At 40.7% G+C, this 23,221-nt stretch overlaps 1 protein-coding gene across 1 annotated transcript in view; it reads left to right on the top strand.

Moving 5' to 3' along the window:
• Positions 1 to 21,338, top strand: part of SLC17A9 (solute carrier family 17 member 9) — a 39,366-nt gene extending 18,028 nt beyond the window's left edge. Inside the window, exons 2-13 of the mRNA XM_075176721.1 lie at positions 257 to 454; positions 1,183 to 1,322; positions 2,433 to 2,532; positions 2,904 to 3,034; positions 10,111 to 10,207; positions 11,264 to 11,360; positions 12,641 to 12,728; positions 13,854 to 13,888; positions 13,976 to 14,091; positions 15,187 to 15,242; positions 17,263 to 17,292; positions 20,539 to 21,338. Of these exons, the coding sequence (XP_075032822.1) occupies positions 257 to 454; positions 1,183 to 1,322; positions 2,433 to 2,532; positions 2,904 to 3,034; positions 10,111 to 10,207; positions 11,264 to 11,360; positions 12,641 to 12,728; positions 13,854 to 13,888; positions 13,976 to 14,091; positions 15,187 to 15,242; positions 17,263 to 17,292; positions 20,539 to 20,696 (1,246 nt within the window). The 3' untranslated portion in view covers positions 20,697 to 21,338. The remainder of the gene's footprint in view (positions 1 to 256; positions 455 to 1,182; positions 1,323 to 2,432; positions 2,533 to 2,903; positions 3,035 to 10,110; positions 10,208 to 11,263; positions 11,361 to 12,640; positions 12,729 to 13,853; positions 13,889 to 13,975; positions 14,092 to 15,186; positions 15,243 to 17,262; positions 17,293 to 20,538) is intronic.
• The last annotated feature ends 1,883 nt before the right edge of the window (positions 21,339 to 23,221 follow it).

The following is a 23,221-nucleotide window of genomic DNA, read 5'->3' as shown; positions in this document are numbered from 1 at the left end:
CTTCTATTGCTTGCTTGGAATGCTCCTAGAGCTGCGCTCCTCTGCTTTAACCGGATGTCTTTTGCACCTTCCAGTTGCTCTTTGGTAGAGAAGCTATTTTCCGGGCGCGCTTTGCCCAATATAAATAAAAGCGTCAAACACACTAAAGTGTCACATGGCGTAAAGACGTCCTGTTGATTTTTCTTTTTGTCTTTGAATAGCATTTAATTAGATGGTCTTAGTCATGAGAGAATTTAATGACAGTCGTATGTTACAGGTGGGAGTCCCGTGTGTGGATGGTGACACTTCTGGTGGGAACATGTCTCTTGTATTGTGCCCGTGGCAGTATGCCGATATGTACCGTGTCCATGAGCGAGCACTTTGGCTGGGACAAGAGGGAATCCGGAGTCATCCTGAGCAGTTTCTTTTGGGGGTATTGCCTGACACAGGTCCTGGGCGGACACCTGAGTGACAAGTGAGTACAATGAGGGGACATCTCTTACACATGAGGTTACCCCTGCTGTGCAGAATATCACTATGAAAATGTACAGGGGAACGATAGATTCTCCATGGAAAGTCAGAGTTGGTCACGTAGTGTTGTGGGACTCGTCTTGCAGCAGCCCATCATCATCATCATCATTTATATAGCGCCAGCAAATTCCGTAGCGCTTTGCAATTGGGAACAAACATTGATAAGACACTACTGGGTAATACATACAGACAGAGAGGTAAGAGAACCCTGCTCGCAAGCTTACAATCTATAGGCCCCATCAGAAGGGTCCTACAACATTGCAGTCCTGCTCCTTGCATCTCCTCTCCTAAATATTAGAAACCAGATGAAGGGTGGGTGTCTCACACTGTTATTTGGATTTGTATGTCTACCTACTAATTAAATGTCTATGTTAACAATACAAATCTCTATTGTTGGTAACAATATCTGGTAACTTTGTTCATAATGTTACAGCTAATCATTGCAATAACTCAAAGAACAACAAATAGCGTTCTTTTTGGGTGGACATATAATTTAAATAAATTTTGCCAGATAAATATAGCAATTTTTTTTTTTTTTTTTTTTTACAAATATTTACATTGTATGTCAGGGTTTGGAGACATGTGAGTTACAATTCTCTTCATGTCCACTAGGGTTAGTGGATAGAAGAGAAATAGGGTGATTAATTGTTTTTCTTGTGGTCTTTTCTCTAGGGTGGGTGGAGAGAAAATTCTTCTCCTCTCTGCTCTATCATGGGGTTTTATCACTGCAGTGACCCCTCTGGCTGCCTATGTGACCAAAGCCCCTCTCCTCCTGATCAGTCTTCTGCGCTTCCTGATGGGACTTCTACAAGGTAACTCTGGGGGTGCACTGAGAAAAGTAATCGCATACAAGAGGCTCCTGGCCAAGTGATTTTATACAGGCCAAAAAGAAATCCTAGGCGACTTCTAGTATCCATAATAATTTACAGTACATTGTTCCATATAATAGGCAATTTTTCCTAATGCATACTGATGTGATTAATCACGCTTCTCTGTTTGGCAGTCAGATGGGCGAGTCTGTGTTTGGCAGGTGCCGGGAGAATGTTACATGCCTGATTGCATTATGCCAACTGTGAAGTTTGGTGGAGGAGAGATAATGCTATAGGGCTGTTTTTCAGGGTTTGGGCTAGGCCCCTTCTCTCTAGTGATGGCAATCTTAATGCTTCAGCATACCAAGTCATTTTGGACAATGCTATGCTTCCAACTTTGTGGCAACAGATTGAGGAAGGCCCTTTTCTATTCCAATATGACTGTGCCCCAGTGCACAAAGCAAGGACTACAAAGACATGGTTTGATGAGTTTGGTGTGGAAGAACTTGACTGACCCGCACAGAGCTTTGACCTCAACCCCATTTAGCACCTTTGGGATGAACTGGAATGGAGTTTGCGAGCCAGGACTTTTCGTCCACCATCAGTGCCTGATCTCATAAATGCTCTTCAGAATGAACACAAATTCCCACAGAAACACTCCAACATCTTGTGGAAAGCCTTCCAAGAAGAATGGAAGCTGTAATCGCTGCAAAATGGGGACCAACTCCATATTGACATTGTATTCAAACACGAATATTTCATTACAGTCCCTGTTGGTGTAATGGTCAAGCATCCGAATACTTTGTCCATTTAGTGTATATGCACCTCTGTGGATGTTGCTATTTTCCTGTGTAAAATCCGTGCACATATGCACATAAATAGCATTTTTGAGGGTTTTTTTTGGGTTTGTTTTTTTAAATTGCGCCTGAAAAGCTATCACAGTCACAATATTTTTATGGACTTCCATGAGTCTTGCCACACTGCTCAGAAGCCTAACTGGGAGCTTCCTGCTTTTCAGCCACTGATCTATCTTGACTCTTTGTAGTGTGATATGTGGTGGGCGTACATTCTCATTGTATACACTATTAATCCTCCCCTTTATCTCTCTATAAGGTGTACACTTTCCTGCTTTGGCCAGTCTGTTTTCCCAGCGCGTGCGTGACAACGAGCGAGCATTCACATGCAGCGTTGTGGGCTGTGGCTCCCAGTTTGGGTAAGAACAAATTCCATGTACTAATTAAAATGTATATATTATCTTTACATAGTGTATCTTTACATAGTGGGCTAAACTAAGAACTAGAGATATCACTGTGCCTCATGCCTCAGTGTTGTCAACAGTTCCTTGATTGACTGCATTTTTATAAATCTTGGCTCCACCCACAAAATGGCTGCCTCCAATGTGATGTAACGGATCCTGGTGAATTGAGGCATGCATTCTCATGTATAAATTCAGGCTATAAAATGACGACTGTATGTGGGTGACTGATATACTTTCATTTTACAAGACCTATAAAAATACTCCTTTAATAAGGGCTTCCCTTTAAGAGTCTCACTCTGTCCTTTCACATTGTTTTTGTGTTCCAGGATATTACTGATTGGCGGGTTTGGCTCTCTATTGCTGGAGTGGTATGGGTGGGAGACTGTGTTCTATTTTGCTGGCTCTCTTTCCCTGGTCTGGGTATACTGTTTGAGCACCTACCTGCTAAAGGAAAGTGGTAAGTTCCTACTTTTTTAGGTTTCTATAGCTGCCGATGGCAATTGCTCCATTTGTCGCAAACATGCCAACTTTTAAAATCTGTCCTCTGGGCGATCCCCAGAGGACAGGTAATGTGACGAGTGTAGTCGGACGTGCCCCCTACTATTTAAAAGCCCCGAATTCACGGAATTGAATAGTGGTGGGCGGAGCTTAGTGATGCAGTTGCCTTCACAAGTGTCCGGGAGGTTGCCTACTCGTTCTCCCGCATCCTGCACACTTCCTAGTAAAGTGGGCGAGATAGAGTCCTTCATGATGCGTTTCGTCACGATTCTCAGCATTTTGGCCCTCCTCCCACGATGAAATGAAGCGATCGTGGTGTCGCGATGCCAAAAAGACATGATGCGTGCTACACCAATGCAGTTGAGCTTCACCCCCCGAAGGGAAAAATAAAATAGTATGCAAGTATGGTTTATTTACTTGTTACTATTTATGATATGTCTGGTATACCATTAAAAATATAAGTAGAAGTTGTCCATAAAAATATCTACAATATCTTGTGTCTCTAATTGGATCAGATTACCCAGTGAATGAATAATTGTGGTACCACAAGACAGGGCCAGACTGGCCATCTGGCACTTCTGGCAAATGCCAGAAGGGAGGATGGCTAGATGGGCCGGTCCGCATGCACGCCGAGCAGCATCACCTCTCTACACGCTGCTTGGCGGAAGGAGACTCAGTGACGTGTGGCCGATGCAAGTAATCACATGGCGCGGCACCTGTCACGTGGTGCCGTCCCATGTTATTACTTGCATAGGCGGCACGTCATGGACTCTCCGTTCGCTGAGCAGCGTGCAGGAAGGAGGTGCTGCTCGGGTGGCCATGCGGATGACTGGATCAGATGTAGCATGGTAAGTCTGGGTATGGCCCCATGTTAATATAGTGTGTGTGTGGCCCCATGTTAATATAGTGTGTGTGTGTGTGTGGCCCCATGTTAATATAGTGTGTGTGTGTGTGGCCCCATGTTAATATAGTGTGTGTGTGTGTGTGTGTGGCCCCATGTTAATATAGTGTGTGTGTGTGTGTGTGGCCCCATGTTAATATAGTGTGTGTGTGTGTGTGTGGCCCCATGTTAATATAGTGTGTGTGTGTGTGTGTGTATGGTCCCATGTTTATGTGTGTGTGGCCCCATGTTAATATAGTGTGTGTGTGGCCCCATGTTAATATAGTGTGTGTGTGGCCCCATGTTAATATAGTGTGTGTGTGGCCCCATGTTAATATAGTATGTGTGTGGCCCCATGTTAATATAGTATGTGTGTGGCCCCATGTTAATATAGTGTGTGTGTGTGGCCCCATGTTAATATAGTGTGTGTGTGTGGCCCCATGTTAATATAGTGTGTGTGTGGCCCCATGTTAATATAGTGTGTGTGTGGCCCCATGTTAATATAGTGTGTGTGTGGCCCCATGTTAATATAGTATGTGTGTGGCCCCATGTTAATATAGTATGTGTGTGGCCCCATGTTAATATAGTATGTGTGTGGCCCCATGTTAATATAGTGTGTGTGTGTGGCCCCATGTTAATATAGTGTGTGTGTGTGGCCCCATGTTAATATAGTGTGTGTGTGTGGCCCCATGTTAATATAGTGTGTGTGTGTGTGTGTGGCCCCATGTTAATATAGTGTGTGTGTGTGTGGCCCCATGTTAATATAGTGTGTGTTTGTGTGTGTGTGGCCCCATGTTAATATAGTGTGTGTTTGTGTGTGTGTGGCCCCATGTTAATATAGTGTGTGTTTGTGTGTGTGTGGCCCCATGTTAATATAGTGTGTGTGTGTGGCCCCAGGTTAATATAGTGTGTGTGTGTGGCCCCAGGTTAATATAGTGTGTGTGTGTGTGGCCCCATGTTAATATAGTGTGTGTGTGTGGTCCCATGTTAATATAGTGTGTGTGTGTGTGTGTGTGTGTGGCCTCATGTTAATGTAGTGTGTGTGTGTGGCCCCATGTTAATATAGTGTGTGTGGCCCCATGTTAATATAGTGTGTGTGTGGCCCCATGTTAATATAGTGTGTGTGTGTGTGTGTGTCCCCATGTTAATATAGTGTGTGTGTGTGTGTGTGTGTGTGTGGCCCCATGTTAATATAGTGTGTGTGTGGCCCCATGTTAATATAGTGTGTGTGTGTGGCCCCATGTTAATATAGTGTGTGTGTGTGGCCCCATGTTAATATAGTGAGTGTGTGTGTGTGTGGCCCCATGTTAATATAGTGTGTGTGTGGCCCCATGTTAATATAGTGTGTGTGTGGCCCCATGTTAATATAGTGTGTGTGTGTGTGGCCCCATGTTAATATAGTGTGTGTGTGTGGCCCCATGTTAATATAGTGTGTGTGCGCGGGCAGTATTTTAATATAATATGTGAGAGGATCTTAATATAGTGTGGGAGGTAGGCTATTTAATGGTGGAGTGTAGGTGGGGGCTAATTATTTAAGGTGAGGTGAAGGAACCTTTAATTTAATGCTGGGGTGGTTTAGGGCTATCAATTGAACATGGGACTCATTTTGGGGAGGAGGGCTATTTATTAAATGTGAATATGCCAGGAATGGTTGTGGAAAATGGCTATATTTATTAAACTTTAATGCTATTTAATTTATTGCTGGGACTGTTTGGAGGGAGGGAAAAAGGTTTTGAGTAAATGAGTATACTGTTAATTTAATGCTGGGGCTGGTTTGAGGGAAATAGGTCTACTTATTAAATGTGCTTAAAAAGAGGTGTGAACATGAGAAAAAAATGGATAAACATTCAAAGGACTATATAACTCTAAAGGATAGAGGAAAAGCAGAACAAGGAAGGGGAATGAGTCCCAATATGTAATGGTCCTAATGAACCAGAGTCCAAAGTCAAACAGTTGAAGTAGGAATAAGGGATTAGCACATCAAAGCTAACCAGGTCTGGAGATGACTAGCGATGACTGTCCCAACTGGAGATTATGTCTAGAGAGTGTCTTGGGGAATATATGGAGAATCTTGATAGAATGCTGCAATGCTTCGTAAGGGCACACTGTGGAGATCATGGAACCTCAAAAGAAACAACCCGAAAAAAAAACAGATCAGAGATCCATTTGATGAGCAAGATACAATAGTATAGTGGCTGTCTATTGGTCAGTGTAAATGAACTAAAATACAATTGTGATAATACTAAAATCACTTTATTAAAAGGGTAAATGAACAAATCATATATAACTTGTATATCGAATAGCACAATATACAATGCTGATATAAAAAATAGTGGAACTCAGCGCTAGTCCTATAGTTACAATGGGCTGTCAGAATAATTATAAAGACCTAGAACGAGTGATTAACAAATTGCAGATGGAATAGGCAGGGCCATCTCTTCCATTGGGCACGATGGGCAGGTGCCCGGGGGCCCTGCAGGCAAGGGGGGCCCATCCAAATCCTTAAAAAAAAAAATTTTTTTTTTTTTTTTAAAATACTTACCTTGCGGTCACATCAGCGGTGATCCGGCTCCCTCCCTGGTCCCCTCTTCCGTGCTGCGCTCGCAGTGAATGCTGGGCGTGATGTCACGCCCAGCATTCACTGCAACTACAGCACGGAAGAGGGCAGAAGAGACTCAGCGGCGCGGAAAAAAGAAGAGGATCGGACTTAAGGTAAGTTAAGGGGGCCCATATATATATATATATATATATATATATATATATATATTTATTTATTTATTTTAGGGGCCCGGTACACTGCATTGCCCGGGGGCCCATAAAGTTGTTAAGGTGGCCCTGGGAATAGGAAAGTGATCTAAATGTAGGATGCCCCGTCTTCACAAACAGCTCACCAGATGTCAGATGGACCCGAGGTATTCCTAAGAGCGCTGCTCATGCTGTTTTCGAGATCAACTGTTTGCGTGCAGTCCAGAGTGAAGCGCACACACGTCACTTCCTAGTTACAAGGTATGGGAGCGTTCACATATGATCGTATAACCAGCGCGTTTCATCTCGCAGGGAGACTTTCTCAAAGTTAAGCGAGTTTGATGATGCAGTGTATATATACCTATCTATTGTGCTTCATTGGATGTGACATATGATGATATTAATCATAATAATTGAACCGTCATATACTAGCGCTGTACAATGTGTTTCATTTATCAAGAACCCGCAGGTCTTCAGCAAATTTGCAAATCTTAATAAAATCCCATACATAAAGAAAAAACACAAATTATAACATAAATAAACATCTTAAATGTAATATACATGATTACATAACAATAAAAATACATATACAAGCAATGTATAAAAAAAAAAGTATATATATTATATTACAGACTGGAAAGCCCCTGAGGTCAAGTATAGAAAACCTGTTCAAAGTACCTATTGAAGAGATTAGAAATTCGATCTAGTGAGAAAATAGTTGGACAAGAGAATCTTTTATATATATATATATATATATATATATATATATATATATATATATATATATATATCCCTTATGTTATGTATGCCCACAAGAATAAACCACCGTTTATTCTATGTGGATCATTTAAAGCAATGGTTGTACTTATATTGCAGATCTATAGTGCTATAGCATCATGATTAGCATAAATCATTATAGGACAAATAGGAATATATATGTTCTCATAAAATGGGCTTGCTTATATATATATATATATATATATATATATATATTATACTTTTTTTTATACACTGTTTGACATATCTTATTTATATTGTTATGTAATCATGCATATTACATTTAAGATGTTTATATGTTATAATATGTGTTTTTTCTTTATGTATGGGATTTTATTAAGATTTGTAAATTTGTTGAAGACCTGCGGGTTCTTGATAAATGAAACACTGTACAGCGCTAGTATATGACGGTTCGATTATTATGATTAACATCATCATATATGTCATCCAATGAAACACAAGAGATAAGTGTATATATAGGCTGCATCATCAAACTCGCTTAACCTTGAGAAAATCTCCCTGCAAGATAAAACGCGTTGGTTATATGATCATATGTGAACGCTCCAATACCTTGAATCTAGGAAGTGACGTGTGTGCGCTTCATGCTGGACCGCACGTGAACAGTTGATCTCGAAACAGCATGAGCAGCGCTCTTAGGAATACCCCCCGGTCTATCTGACATACGGTGAGTCGTTTGTGAAGACGGGGCATCCTACATTTAGATCACTTTCCTATTCAATCTGCAATTTGCTAATCATGCTGTTCTAGGTCTTTATGATTATTTTAACAGCCCATTTTAACTATAGGGCTAGTGCTGAGTTCCACTATTTTTGATATTGGCATTGTGTATTGTGTTATTCGATATACGGTTATATATGATTTGTTCATTTACCCTTTTAATAAAGTGATTTTAGTATTATCACTATTGTATTTTAGCTCATTTACATTGACCAATAGACAGCCACTATACTATTGTACCTTGCTCATCAAATGGATCTCTGATCTGTTTTGTTTCGGGTTGTTTCTTTGGAGGTTCCATGATATCCACAGTGTGCCCTTACAGAGCATATCAACATTCTATCAAGATTCTCCATATATTCCCCAAGACACTCTCTAGACATAATCTCCAGTTGGGACAATGATCGCTAGTCATCTCCAGAACTGGTTAGCTTTAATGTGCTAATCCCTTATTCCTACTATTACAACTGATTTCACTTTGGACTCTGGTTCATTAGGACCATTACATACTGGGACTCCTTCCCCCTCCTCGTTCTGTTATTCCTCTATCCTTTAGAGTTATATAGTCCTTTGAATGTTTATCCATTTTTTCTCATGTTCACACCTATTTTAAGTACAAATATTATACCATAACTGTATTTGCATATCAATATTATTCAGTTGTGTTAAGGCTATTATAAGTGCAAATGAGAAACTCTGTTTTTTTTGTAATTGATTAGTCAAGGACGGATACTTTGGTCTCACTGCTGCTGCAATTAAGCTTATGTAGCCTGGTCTGGTAGAGCGCAGTGTAAAACATTCAGTACTACTTATTAAATGTGAATATTATTATAGTGGGGACTGGAGGGAGGCCTAATTATAAAATGTGAGTGCTATTATTTTAACACCGGGGCTGGTTGGAGTTTTCTAAATCTCATGTACCCATTTTTTTTCAAAATAGGGCATCCAATATTCCAGGATCAAGGCAAGAAGGAACTGAGCTAAAGAAACCAGCTGCTACAAGTGGTGAAAGTGACAAAGACAGGTAGGAGAGAATAGGACAGTCTGCCAACTGTCCTGAATCTGGTGGGGCAGTCCTGAATTTGGGTGACTGTCTCACTTAGTCAGGATTTGGTCCGACTGCAAGGACAGTTGGGAGATATGTCCTGTTTCACAATGTACTGCTTGTGACGGCAGAGCTGTGTGCTTCTAACAGTAGTGCCTGTGTATTTGTCTAAAATGATAACCATGTTACATAATAGGAGACTTAAATACCCTGGGTCCCCCCTGAGCCTTAATGCACCTCTGGTTAGGGGAAGGGAACTGATAGCTGTTCCCAGTTCCCGGACAGGACACAGCCTGCAGAGCAAGCCGAGGAGCTCTAAGTATCGCAAGATTTGGTAATCTAGTGAGACAAAGAGCTTCCCTGCTCACTCTACAGGAAGTTCCCACCCTTATGAATGTCAGCAGCACCAAAAGCATAGATAAGTACAGTGGGCTGGGGGTGTCATAATGTGCCTGGTGGGATGTGGCTGGGAGGGCGTGGTAAATGTAATGTTTTATTATAATGTATGTATCAATGCACAATGTGGTCACGCCCTTTTCGGTGCCACCGCGCCGAAAAGGGCACATAGTTTCTTTCCTCCTGGAACTGAGGTGGGCCTGTGTACTTTAAATGCCAGGGCTGATTTTTAGTCCCAGTCCGGCCCTGCCACGGGGACTGTCATGAGGTAATTTTGACATCCTCCTTTCATGATTTTTTTTTTTGTTGGTGGGGAGGAGGAGTGTGGGTGAGAATATGTATTCTTTTCTAAAGCGTTTAAATGTGCAAGAATAACAACTGCAGAGCCTAATAGGTGACCTGGTGTCGTCATGTCAGATTGTTCTGTAGCTTCAATGCTTCATGTCTTTGGCAGAGAGAATTCTGACCTTTGAAGATCTGGGGAAAGGTTTCTCACTGTCTGCACAGACCAATGTACCCTGGAAACGGTTATTTGGGAAGGCTCCTGTGTGGTATGTATTGTATATTTATATAATGACTGCTACAGGGGTTCCAAAAATGACAGTGGTGCAATGCTCATACGCGCATTTTATTTTTCCTTTGTGATGCAAAGAGTATTTTAGAAGAGCAAAAAGAAAAAGTTGTATTCATTTTGGGGAGGATTTAACTGCAAGTCCAGAAAATGTCTATGTGAGGATACACAGTGGAATACTAAAGGAGTTCTGTAGCTGTGTGTGCAAATAGCTACATTATGCAGAGTGCACTGCACCTTTGTGATTTGTTGAGTTTGCATAAGACCCCATAGAATATAACAAACACATTGACAGTGAATGTTTGATAACCAGGAAACGGTGCAAGTGACCGCAGTGGGAGAGTTTGTTGCACAGCACTGGTGACAGTGTAGCACTGCAAATATATCCTCTCAACCCTGGCATACATAAAAACAAACAAACAAACAAGGCCTAATTCATTAAGGAAAGTTAAGCAAAAGTAAGTAAGGCAAAAACATGTTGCATCGGAGGAGAGGTAAATATAAAATGTGACGGCAGCCTTATATTTGGGGTAGGACGTGTCCTAGATCAATTTTAAATTTCAGTGTACAAATAAACTATCAAGTATTTGTGTGCTACATGAAAAAACAGCCTTATCTGCAAAATAATATACTAATTTGCACCCCTTGTATTGCAACATGGTTAAGTGAGAACATTTTCTCAATTTTTTACTTAACTTTCTTTAATGAATCAGGCCCACAGTGTACATTTTTTTTAAGCATCGCTGAAGTTTTACATTGCGCCAATTCTACGTTTGCCTAGAGACTAAACAACAATATGGTACCATGCCTCATTGCATTCCCTGACAAAGTTTGTGAAGTGGTGAGATACGGCACTGTATGTCTCTCAGAGCTTAAAAAAACCCCAAAACAAAACTTTTATTTTTGTAATTTTATTTCACTGAGGCTACAAATCAAAGAAATGTTAAACTTGTGTTTTGAGCCTATAGACTCCCTGATTAAAGCTGATGTCTCATACACTACTTATCCAGTGCTATGTTTACATGTCTAATTATAGGGCAGTGATTATCGCCCAGTTTAGTGTGGCCAGCACCTCGTTCACTCTCTTCTCCTGGCTTCCAACATTTTTTAAAGAGAGATTCCCTGAAGCTAAGGTGAGAATACTATAATATAAAATGTCAGCTTGTTGAGAAAAATATTTGTTCTTGTGATCACATTGTGCCACCTACTGGCAAAATATTAAACTGCAAACTTTTATATGGTGCAGATACTGTATGTGACATTACATGCATTATTGTTCTAATTATTTATATAGTGGCACCAAACTACGCAGCTCTGTGCTGTAATTGTAAGGATGGTGCCAGATGGGCTCAGTCACTACTATGCTGATATACTGAATGTGTGTCTTCTATGACACTGGACTGATTACTCTCATAAAGTGTTGCAGCATATTCAGAGCTAGACCAGGGGAAGATCTACCCTCAGTCAGCATGGGAGTGACTGAGCACTAGAGGAGGGCTAGAGTTCACTGCAGTCACCTGGCACCAACCAAAGAGTTTGGTGTGTACTACACAAAGCACTCTGTGCTTTCCTTATCAGCGATGTTATTGGTTCCTAGTGAATTCATAGCTTGCATGAATATCAGTTTAACACACACAATGGTTGCCTCTTCTGTGTAAAAGCAAAAGGATGCAATTTAAAAGAAAAGATAAATGCTACAGGGCATTGTAATCACCTTTTGCTAGCGGTTTCTCTCATGAGTATATTCACATGCTAGGTGCTACATGAGAGTGAACAAGGCCTTATGTACAGTAACCAGACTCACTGAGACATATTTATGTGGAGCAAAAAGATTTGTTGTGATGTAACTCATGGAAACCAATCAGATCTCAGCTTATGGCTGTGTTGCGTAATAAAAGCTCATATTTCATTGGTTCTAGCATGTATTCTACATGTATCGTGTTTGTTTTAAATAATCACTTATATATAAAAGTGTGAGAGCAAATTCTGTGATCGCAATTTTTTTTTATTTTATGAAATTAGTAAATAATAGAGCCCACAACAGAGCTGTAGAAGGTATCTGGACTATACAACATTTCAAAACAATATAGTAATTGCATATTTCAGTTCACTTTTAAACATAACAAGAAAAATGTTCTAATCTGTAAATTACATTTGTTCCATATTGGTTATTGTCTGAGTTATATTTATGCACGTTAGTAATTGTATGTTCTCCCCTGTCTGGTCACATCTCTTTTTCTTTTCTCTCTCTCTATGTTGGTGTTACCCTGATATGTATATATGGTAAGTGATTTCTGTCTATGTTTCTCTTACCTTGATCTCTGCATTTTGCTTTTGTTCTTCTGTGATCTTTATATCTGACACTCTCCGTGACCTGGATCCATCTATACCTGATCAGTTTTTTGTTTTCCAGGGATGGGTATTTAATGTTGTGCCGTGGCTTGTAGCTATCCCTGCCGCAGTTATGAGTGGGTTCCTGTCTGACTACCTCATCACACAAGGTGAGAAGCTGGCCCTCTACTGCTAATCTTGCATACAGACATTTGATTGACCAATTTCTTTGAAACTCATTGCCAAAAACCATTGTGACTTAGAATAGAGATTTATCTTTGAGTTGAAAAACTCGGGCAGCTGAAGGCTGGCATTTGTACATGTGTGGTGTTCTCTGCAGACCAGTGTACATGAGGTCATGTTAATTAACCAATCTGTCCTATTATACATAGCCATGTATGGTCTAACTGGACTCAAATAAGGTCAATTATTTATTTATTGCTTACAACAGACAAATAGGTTTACTTGTGCATAAAAATATATACCTCCACACTGTTCTCCAGTGTGGAGGTATATTTTTTTCCAGCCGGATAGGGGCAGTGTAATGAAAAATGTTGGAGGTTATTGCCCACACCTGCCAGGACTGGTCAGACTGGTGGTCAGTGGTCTAACACACACTGCTGGCTGTAGTGCTCACATAGTGCCTGTTCTAATCGGAGTAACAATGGTTTATTCCATTACAATAGGACTCTGTTTGGTTCCAAGAGCCGTGTGGCAAGTAAAAAATATCCGGGTTGAGCACCCGGGAAAAAGGTGCTGGGGAGAACACTGCTCCACATTTGTTACGGTTTGTAAATGACTGCCAACTAACTTGAAATTTATATTTATATTTTTGCGTATCGGTTCAAAAATAAATCTTAATTTCTCTCTCTGTGGAGAAGTTCCTCTTATTTCATTTAAAGGGTACACATTGACTATAAACAAAATGGAGTCCCAATTTTGTATGTTAATATTTATGAGAATGTAGCCTGTCGGTTAGACTGTCTTCATATGAATATTGATTCAGTGCTACGTCCAATGTGTGTGACGATGTAGGCGTGGTTTTGCTGGATTTGTCTATGACCGTGTTTCCACTCAAAATACAAATATACAGGGTAACTAAATGAGGTCTGCACCTAACTCTGTATATGGACATAGAAAAATAAACTGGGGCACATTGAACAGCACCCTTCACCATGGTTCTAATACAACCATAATTTAATTGTAAAGTTGTATACAGCTAACTATGATATTCATTGTCTATGGCAATTTCCCTTTAAATGATGATTAATATCCCATCTGTTGTTCTCTCCTAGGATATAAAACAGTCTGGGTCCGGAAGCTCATGCAGGTATGGGAGAGTTTGGTAGCTGCATTGTGTACAGTGTAGTTACTCGAGCTCCCTCTCACCCATAATCTTATTGCATTTTCTGTACAGATTTTTGGGATGGGAGTCTCCAGCTTCTTCGTCCTCTGCCTTGGTCACACAACAAGTTATTGCCAGGCTATTGCTTTTGCCTCCTTATCCGTGGGGCTACAAACTTTCAACCATAGGTAAGGATCCTCTCTGATTCTGGAAGGGCACATGATTGAAAGGGCAGTATACATTCAGCCATTGTTTGTTCAGCTTTTGTCCAATCTCGTCAGTGTACAGATGAAGTAGGTATAAGAGAGGGAGTATACTTTTTACCTGTACTCTGGTGCCGCACTTCTCATATGGTGGCTGCAGGAGGAAGCGCTCAGTGATCAGCACAGGTCTGGTGCTGTTCTTCATGTAATGACTATATGAGGAGAACTGCACTCTGTCTAGGAGTGGAATGGAGGAATGCTATGAGGCAGAAGGCAAGGTGCCACCTGAGATTAAGCTCTTCCTTGTTTTATGGTAAACAGGAGGATATCCTACAAGTTCACCCTGTTCATGTGGATGGAGTCTGAGGACAAGGTGTAGACACCACTGATTTAGGCAAAGGCTATTTACTTTACAATTAAGTCAATCAATATGCACATATTGCGAGTCTATATCATATGAAACCTGTATTACACATAATTCAATTAGTCAGTCCATGTTGTCAACACAATCACATGTCCCATAGTCACATGGCGTATTGCTTATGCAGCTTACTCCTATATTAAGTAACTTATGAAGAATTAATTTCCAGTCCATTTAAATGTTCTATTAAATCAATATTATTTATTTTATTAAAAGATACACATTGGACAACTGTCAGCGTGTTTTCTTGCTAGACTTATTTAACAATAAGTTGCTAAAAGAAATTGTGTGTAAAAACTGTTCTTACCCACAGCAACCAATCAGATATGAGCTTTTAGCAGTCTAGGGAAGTCATATTAATAAAAGCTAATATCTGATTGGTTGCTAGGTGGTTATGCAGTTCTGCATCTGCCATATATTTAACATATACATTTTCAGCACAATTAATAATTTAACTGATTTACACACTTATCTCTCTGTGGATAAAATTAAATATCAGCCATTGACTTGGAACAATGCCTTTTGTGGCCAAAATCATATGCAATATGGCTGAATATTTGGGTTTTTCCAACCACGAACACATGAAAAAAAAATCTCTCAGATAGAAGAGTAAAAACTAATTTGGGTAACACCTTTTTTTCCCCTCCCATTCTTTGCAGTGGTATAACTGTCAATGTTCAGGACCTCGCTCCTTCCTGTGCCGGCTTCCTTTTTGGTAAAGCTATATCAATTATTGCATATGCAGTGTTATCTCTGAGTGTATTCTGATTGTTGCTCACTCCTCAGTAAAAGGTGCCCATTTATTGTATTCACTTTTTCTCATTGTCTGGGTGCAATCAACCTTGAAGTGGGTGGGACTACACCCAGAGCGTTAGACTCTTGACAGGCCTAGATAAACCTGTAGTAGAATATGCCTAGACAGATATGCAGGGGCTGGCTGGGGGAGAGACTCTGCTCAGCAACCTAATAGGAACATTTTAAAGAACCTAAAATGCAGGTAGCTCAGTGACCCAGGCCAAGGTAGCCCACTAAGGAATAGCATACTTGCCAATTTTCTAAAGTTGGCTTCCGGGAGCCTGCCGGGGGAGGCGGGCGTGATGGGGGGCGGGGCTCCATAATTTGCATATTTCCAAACGGGGAATCCCGGCGTTTTCGACCTAATTCTGCCCACTTTGGGCAGATCCGGGAGATTGCCACACTCTCCCGGGAGTCCGTGAGACTCCCGCGAAATGCGGGAGTCTCCCGGACATTTCGGGAGAGTTGGCAAGTATGAGGAATCGGCCCGTCAACCCCTGCAGATATGTTTCTAATCCAAGCGTTAGAATGTATATATGGCCAGACCAGCTTGTATCGAAACATCGGGGCTCCTGTAGAGTTGGCTGCCAGTCCATTTTTTTTTTTTAAATGTAATCTATACATTTCCATATTGCACATGCACATAAAAAATGCATAGACGTAAGTCCTCTATGCAGAATCTGACGCATCTTACATATACACCAGTGTACGCTTAGAGAGGCGAAGGGAAGAGTTAGGGAAACAGCGGGCAAGTACAGGAAGTACGTGTTAATGTAATTGCAACATTTTAAGTGGTGTAATCGCTTGCAGATATGTCTATAAGGAGGCATATCAATTGCGGGTCCTCGACCCCTGGTGTAATATGCATGCTAACCTTGCTACTGTTTAATAAAAAATAAAAAAATAAATATTTTAAAAAAAACAGCAAAACAAACAAAAAAATCCATCATGCCTCACCAACCCCACGTTGAATGCCCCCTTCCTACCCCTGGTACTGCCGGTTCCAGAATTAGGCTGAGAGGCTGGGCTGCTGGCACTAAAAGCACTATGGCTTTTCCCAAACACCCCCAGGGTTGTGGTTGTGGTGTAATCAAGTTTATTTGGTTAAATCCAGATTTTTTTTGTTGGTGCCCAGGTTTTCCTGTTATAGTGTATCCAGCCCAGCCAGTCATAGCTTAGTGTTACGGCTTTTTCGGGGGAGCCCCATGTTGTTTGTCCCCCCACCCGAAATTGCCGCTTCTAGTCTAGGATACGAGCGCTAGTGCTGGTATTAATGCAAGTTGTTTTTTTTTTTTTTGTTGTTGTTTAGTTTTTTTTTTTCCTAAATATTTTGTTTATTTGTCGATGCTAAAATGCCAGTCATCAGCTTATGATACATATAGCACCACATATGTAAAAGTGTATTTTTTTGGACGCATTTTATGTCTGCATTTTTTATGTAATTGTGTCCAACTACATGAAGCCCGGAGTATTAGAATACTCTCAGAGCTAGATTAGCCTGTAGAAAATCGGTTTTAGAAAGGCTACTGGGTGGTCTAGCCGTGGGAAAGATCAGAGCATTAGGTCACTTACAGCTGGATCAACCTGTAGCAAATTTTGAAATATTGAAACATTCAAGGACCAGACCTCACTGAAGCCAAACAGAATATTAGAATGTTCAGTGGGCTAATCAGAACTTTAGAATGTGTACAGGACTAATCCAACTGGAAGGGAATCGGACCATTAGAAAATTCACAGGGCTGGATCAGCCTGGACAGTAGCATATTCATAGAACTGAATCATCCTGTAGCCAGTCTTTAAATATGAAGAATATAAAATTTTAAAAAGCCAACTGCAAAAGAAAACCGCAATAAACTGTGTATGAAATATGTCTCTGTTTTAAAAGTTCATGCATCGAAGTTGCTGTATTTAGTGTAACATCTCCTCTGTACTAATTATAGGTGTGGCTAACACAGGAGGTGCTTTATTTGGTAAGTTATAATCTGGTCATTAACTTTCTTCTAGTTTCATATTTTATATATAAATTTATATATATTTTGCTGCGTGAGTTTCAGATATAAATCTGAAAAATCTATAAAGAGAACCTGTCCGTATTCAAATAACTATTTATTTAAAGTGGTGATAGGTGTCCTCTGCTCTGCCTGCTCAGGACAGACAGTGCGGCTGTATGCAAATGCAATGACAGAGGAATTTGTCACATATAGTTCTATCCTTATTCCCGGGCATCTGTTGCTTTCTTGTCTCTCGATTGCTCATTGGTGCACAATGCTTTATGTGAAAAACAAATTATCTGAAAAGAAAACTGACAGGTTCACTGTTAACTACTGGACAACACCTTCTCCAAAATACATGCCCCCTTTGTATAGCTAATGGATGATTTCCACCCACTCCAGAAACCCCCATTACCTGAAGCTAAATGCCACACCTCATGAAATTAGATTGTAAGCTCCAATGGGTCAGGGACTGATGTGAGTGAGTTCTCTGTACAGCGCTACGGAATTAGTGAGGCTATATAAATAAATAGATGATGATGAAATGCATCAGTTAAATTAAGTGCATTACCCACAGTTCATAGCTCTAAATTGAGCTTTATGGAAGCACTTCTTAGCACCCCTCTTATTTGCTGTATGGAGAGGACATGGATTTTGGTAAGGGGGTTGTCCAAAAAGGGGAAACCACTTTTATCTATTCTAAACACATTAGTCATACATTTGCCAACATGCCCCGCACCACAGTTTCCATAACCTGAATAATGATCGCAGTCTGTTACACAGGTGTGTAATGAATGCAAACTGTAAACTGCCTTTAATAATGATACAGCCATAATTGTATTACTAGCTGGATATTGTGGTGCGTGATGACCGTGTCTGCATCTGGGAGAACACTTAGAATAGGTATGGTGATGGGACATCTAGTTCATTATGATCTAGTTCACACAAAAGATTAGTTCAGTTAGATCACTGGCTCTGGAACACTGCTAAGAGAAGTGCTTGTAAACATAGATCTAGTCCAGTGTTTCGCAACCCTAGTGCTCAGGTACCCCTAACAGTGCAGGTTTTAAAGGTGACCAGTGATATAATTAGTACCACCTGTCAAAATGTGTCAGTCAGTAATGATTACACCTGTGCTCCAGCAAAGAGATATGGAAAACATGTACTGTTAGGGGTACTTAAGGACTAGGGTTGAGAAACAATGATCTAGTCTATTACATATACAGTAGGCATGTCTACTACTAGCTCATTGGATGAGTTATAGTCCTGTTGAATTGATCATATATGCTTAATATGTCTCATCATTTTTAATATTTTAAAAAGGACAATCGCTTATACAACAAACTAGCAGTGATACGAGCTCTACAAAGTTAATAACATTTTCATTAATATTTTTTACTTCCATAATATGGAAATGAGAAACACCCAATTTCAGAGAACTATAAAGTGTCATTCTTTTGCTTTTAAAATACAGAAGTTAAAAAAAACCCCTTACTTTTCCACTTTATCTCTCTTGAAGGAGTGACATATATCCCCTATATGGTGGAGTAAGCAGAAATACAGTATATAGCATGTAGCACTCAGCACTGTGTTTTGAGCTGACAGGGAAGGTATCCTGTGACTTGTGAGAGTTAAATTAACTAGATCAGGGGTGGCCAACCAGTCAGAGCCTAAGAGGCAAAAAATACCCATAGCTATGGCAAAGAGACAAGTTTACCTATTTTATGTGTGCTTTACATATACACAGTATGTACAGTTACATATATACAGTATAAACATGAGCATGCATAACGCACACACATGCATTGAAAATATAACATAATTTACAATATTTTGCTAAGTGAAAAAGCCTCCCTACATCCCAATCAGCCTCCCCACTTGCCCCATACATGCCCATCAGTCCCCCTCACATGCCCCATACATGCCAATCAAACCTCCACACATTCCAGCAGATATCCCCATGCCCCTTACTTACCTGTCAGACGCTGGAGCCTGCGCAGAGGAAGGAGGGAGAGCAGACTACACACTCTCCTCCTCCTTCCCTGATTGGATACCAGTGATAGTGTGAACTCCCTGCATTATAGAGAGGAAGTCACATGACGCAAGCCGCGTCAGCTGAGCGGCTGACTGGGTGATTCTCTGGCTGTCAGCAGTGCTCCATGTGCCGTCAGCTACAGAGACTCATCCACTGGCCAGGAGCCTCAATTTCAAAGTCAAAGACCCGCATGCAGCTCGAGAGCCGTGGGCTGGCCACCCCTGAACTAGATGAACTAAATGAACTATTGAACTACACCAGGAGAATGACTGACTCATGACCATATAGTTCAGTGATCAGCTCCACAGAGCCCACATACAATGTCTGCGCAGAGTAGCGCTCCCTGTGCTAGTTTAGAGATACTGACTCTGAGTATTACTTGAGAGCTGAATAGCACTTCTGCTGTAGTAGCACCTACAACCCCAGTAGCGTATTTAGCTTAGATGAGGAGAGAGGAGTTCAAGACCCAGTACCAAAGCCAGCATCAAGACTAATAGGACAGTGATTTTATCACAAAAAGGTGAGTAGCAGGAACAGACACACACACACTCACACTCACACACGCGCGCTTTAGCTAGTCAGTGCAATTTCACATTTTGTTATTTATTTTTATTAGATTTGTAAATCATGGACTATGTTGTGCATTCTACTTTCCTTTTACAGTTTGGAACAAAAGAGCCATTGTGACTGAGACAGTGAGTGAGCCTGCTGGAGCTGCTCGGCTTTATCTCTGTCTAACTCCTCCCACTTGTTTTAGTTCCTGATGAACTAATCTTTGCCAGAGCTGTGAACTAAATGAGTTGGTTCACTTTGAAGATTTGTTCATTTTGAACTCCTCATTTATGAACTACCCATCACTAGATAGCTATTAAATGAAGTAGAATGATGCTGAACTTGTCTAGACGAAAAAAATAAATAAAATAATAAATATATATATATATATTATTCATATTCGGTTGCTGCAATCACCTGTATAGGTTTTCTATGGTGGGTGGAGGTGTCTTCACTTGCACTGCATCTGTGGAAACTGAAGTGCAGTTTGCTCTAGGATGAACAGTGGAAGCAATAATCATTTATATCCAGGGTTTTATCAGTAATCAATTGTTACTTTTCTTTTACTTGTCTCTTATTTTATGAAATTTTATGTGTGTGTGTGTGTGTATAATTATAATATTTTGTCTTTGCCCTAGGTGTTGTTTGGGTCTACCTGTCTGGTTACCTCATTGAAACCACAGGTTCCTTTACCCCCATGTTCCATCTGGTGGTCGCTGTGAATGTATTCGGTTTAATTGTGTTCCTGGAATTTGCCAAGTCTGAAAGAATGGACGTAGAGATGATTCACATCTAGAGGGACGCGATGGTAGGACCAGCGTTTCCAAGTGTCATACCTAGGTGAACATTTGGGGCATAGCGAAGACCAAGCTCTTCTTCTTGCACTTTGCCACCACATCCAGGACGCACAGAGAAGTCATTGGGCATATCCTGCCAGTGGTACGTTGCGCCTCCAATGGCCAACTTCATCAAGACAACAGGGAGAATATACAGAAGTCACAATTAATATCTGTATTGAGTGAACTACAATTGCAACAAAAGCTGGTGCTCTACCACAAATATAATATAGTATATATGTATAGGAAAGGTACAGAGGGTGATATATAAGTTTTAGGGTGGAATACAGGTTTTGTGCTGCAGCTAACCTTTTTTATTATTTTTTATTTTGTAAAGATTTTAATTTATTCAATATTACAAAAGAATTCCTGTAACATAATTGGTCACAGATACATGTTACAAACCCAATAATAATTGTGTGATTCTCTTATCTGATATACCAGATAGAACACAATAATATGTATATACATTACAGAATACATGTAAACAGCAAAAAAAAAAACATGTATACAACTGGACACCCCATAGTACTCCCAACACATTCCATAATGCAAGTATACAGTCAATCATAATCTGAAACATCCTTAATAAATCTTACTCCAATTTTGCAGTCTGCTTCCTTTTGTAGTTAGACATCTGCTGACATGATCTCTTTGTATATGTCTAATGAGCAGCCCGATGTGTCATAGAAAGGAATGGTTCTTTAGCTTGGTGTTTCTGTCTGTGTAATGATACACAACGGTGCTCTTTCTCATGGCAAAGCAGAAGTACATCTTTCATGCATGCAGTTTGCAGGGGTTTGGCTATACTGACCACATGCAGAATGCTTCACAGATTGTGGAGGTATTAGGATCAATGATCCTGATGTTGGCACACCATCCCTGCTCACACTGTATTGTGTGCTAATCTTTCTCCCGGTTTTTATGGTCACTGCTCTCGCCTCTCTGTCAGTGCTGATGATGCATGGCCAGAGTCGGATTAACAATAGGGCTAAAGGGGCTACAGCCCAGGGGCCCCAGGCCCTGGGGGGCCCGCTGTCATTCATCGGGTCGGGGGCATCTCCGACTATTGCCCGTTCAAGGAGAATGGCAGGCAGCTAACAGCAAATGTTATGCTGTTAGCTGCCTGCTGTCATTGTAGGACTTATGCGGTGGGCAGTAATCTCTTTACTGAGGAGATCTCGAGGGAGTGAGACTGAGTCATAGTCTCACTCTCACGAGATCTCCACAGTAAGGAGATTACTGCGCGCCGTGTAAGTGCTACAGGGAGTGGAACAACGGAAGGCGGTAAGCTCACGGGGGAAGGGGGCCTCATGGCTGGGGGTACTCATGGGGGAGCCCTCACAGTACCCTTAGCCCGGGGGCCTCCCTTCCTTTAATCCGGCCCTGTATATGGCCACAATCCATACTGGGAGGGGGGTGGGGGGATTTTATCCTTAAATAACATGAGTTGTCTAAAAGGACATCAGTTCTAAGGCATAACTCTCTACATGCAATGTGTACTCATAGTGGTAATTTGTTGTGAATTAATGATGGAAAGCAGACAGTAATCTTAGCAGCATAAAACGACAACCTTAAGACTGAATTACCATCTCAATTGACAAACTTTTTAACTTCATCATTTTTAAAATGTGGGGGGAAGGGGGGGGGGGGAGTCTGAGCTATAGGGTATAGGGACACAAGTTATTATGTATAAGTAAAGGTTGTCAATGTTGAGCTGGATGAAAGATACCCAAGAGGTATATGATCACTAGGGTGATTCCATCTCCAATGGGCAATTTTTTTTTCTCCCATACTTCTCCAACCCATCATTTGGTTCCACTGGGTATACTGACATTGAATCATTAATTTTTCTTTATTCAGTGTATATTTTCAACTTGCGCAAGATGGTCAAAGTTTGATGTTCTATGATTTTCCACAATATCAGACATAGTAACTTTGCCAATACACAATTTATGTTAAGAATATGCATTATAAATATTTCTAATAATTCTATATAATTGCAGGAACAAATAGAAGTGAACATTAATAACCTAATGCACTGCAGTCATGTCAGTGAGTGATAATATGGGAGATATTCATTGTTATTACCATGTTTCCATGAAAATAAAACCTACCCTGTAAATAAGCCCTAGCATGATTTATCATAGGGCTAGTAATATAAGCCTTACCCCAAAAATAAGCCACTGGCCCCGCCCCCTTCATCAGCCTCGGGGGCGGGGCCAAACCTGCACAGCAGGGGGGCCTTTGAGGATGCAGACAAAGTTAAGAAGAGTAGAGGTGCCGTGGAAGAGCAGGGGAGATGCAGACATTTTTCTGTATTTTGACTTGAACTTGCGTTTTTCGTTCACTTCCGAGACTTTTGGCCTAGAATCGATTAAGCTTCATACAGCACAGCAATTGAAGATAAAAATACATCAGCTGTGGTTCCTCCCTGGAAAGATGAAATCATTCAGTTTGCAGTTGCTTATTTGGAGAAATTCCA

The sequence above is a fragment of the Mixophyes fleayi genome, chromosome 6 (genome assembly GCF_038048845.1).
Source record: "Mixophyes fleayi isolate aMixFle1 chromosome 6, aMixFle1.hap1, whole genome shotgun sequence".
NCBI classification, from domain to species: domain Eukaryota; kingdom Metazoa; phylum Chordata; class Amphibia; order Anura; family Limnodynastidae; genus Mixophyes; species Mixophyes fleayi.
The sequence above is the reverse complement of the archived record's forward strand: the minus strand, read 5'-3'. Positions and strand labels throughout refer to the sequence as shown.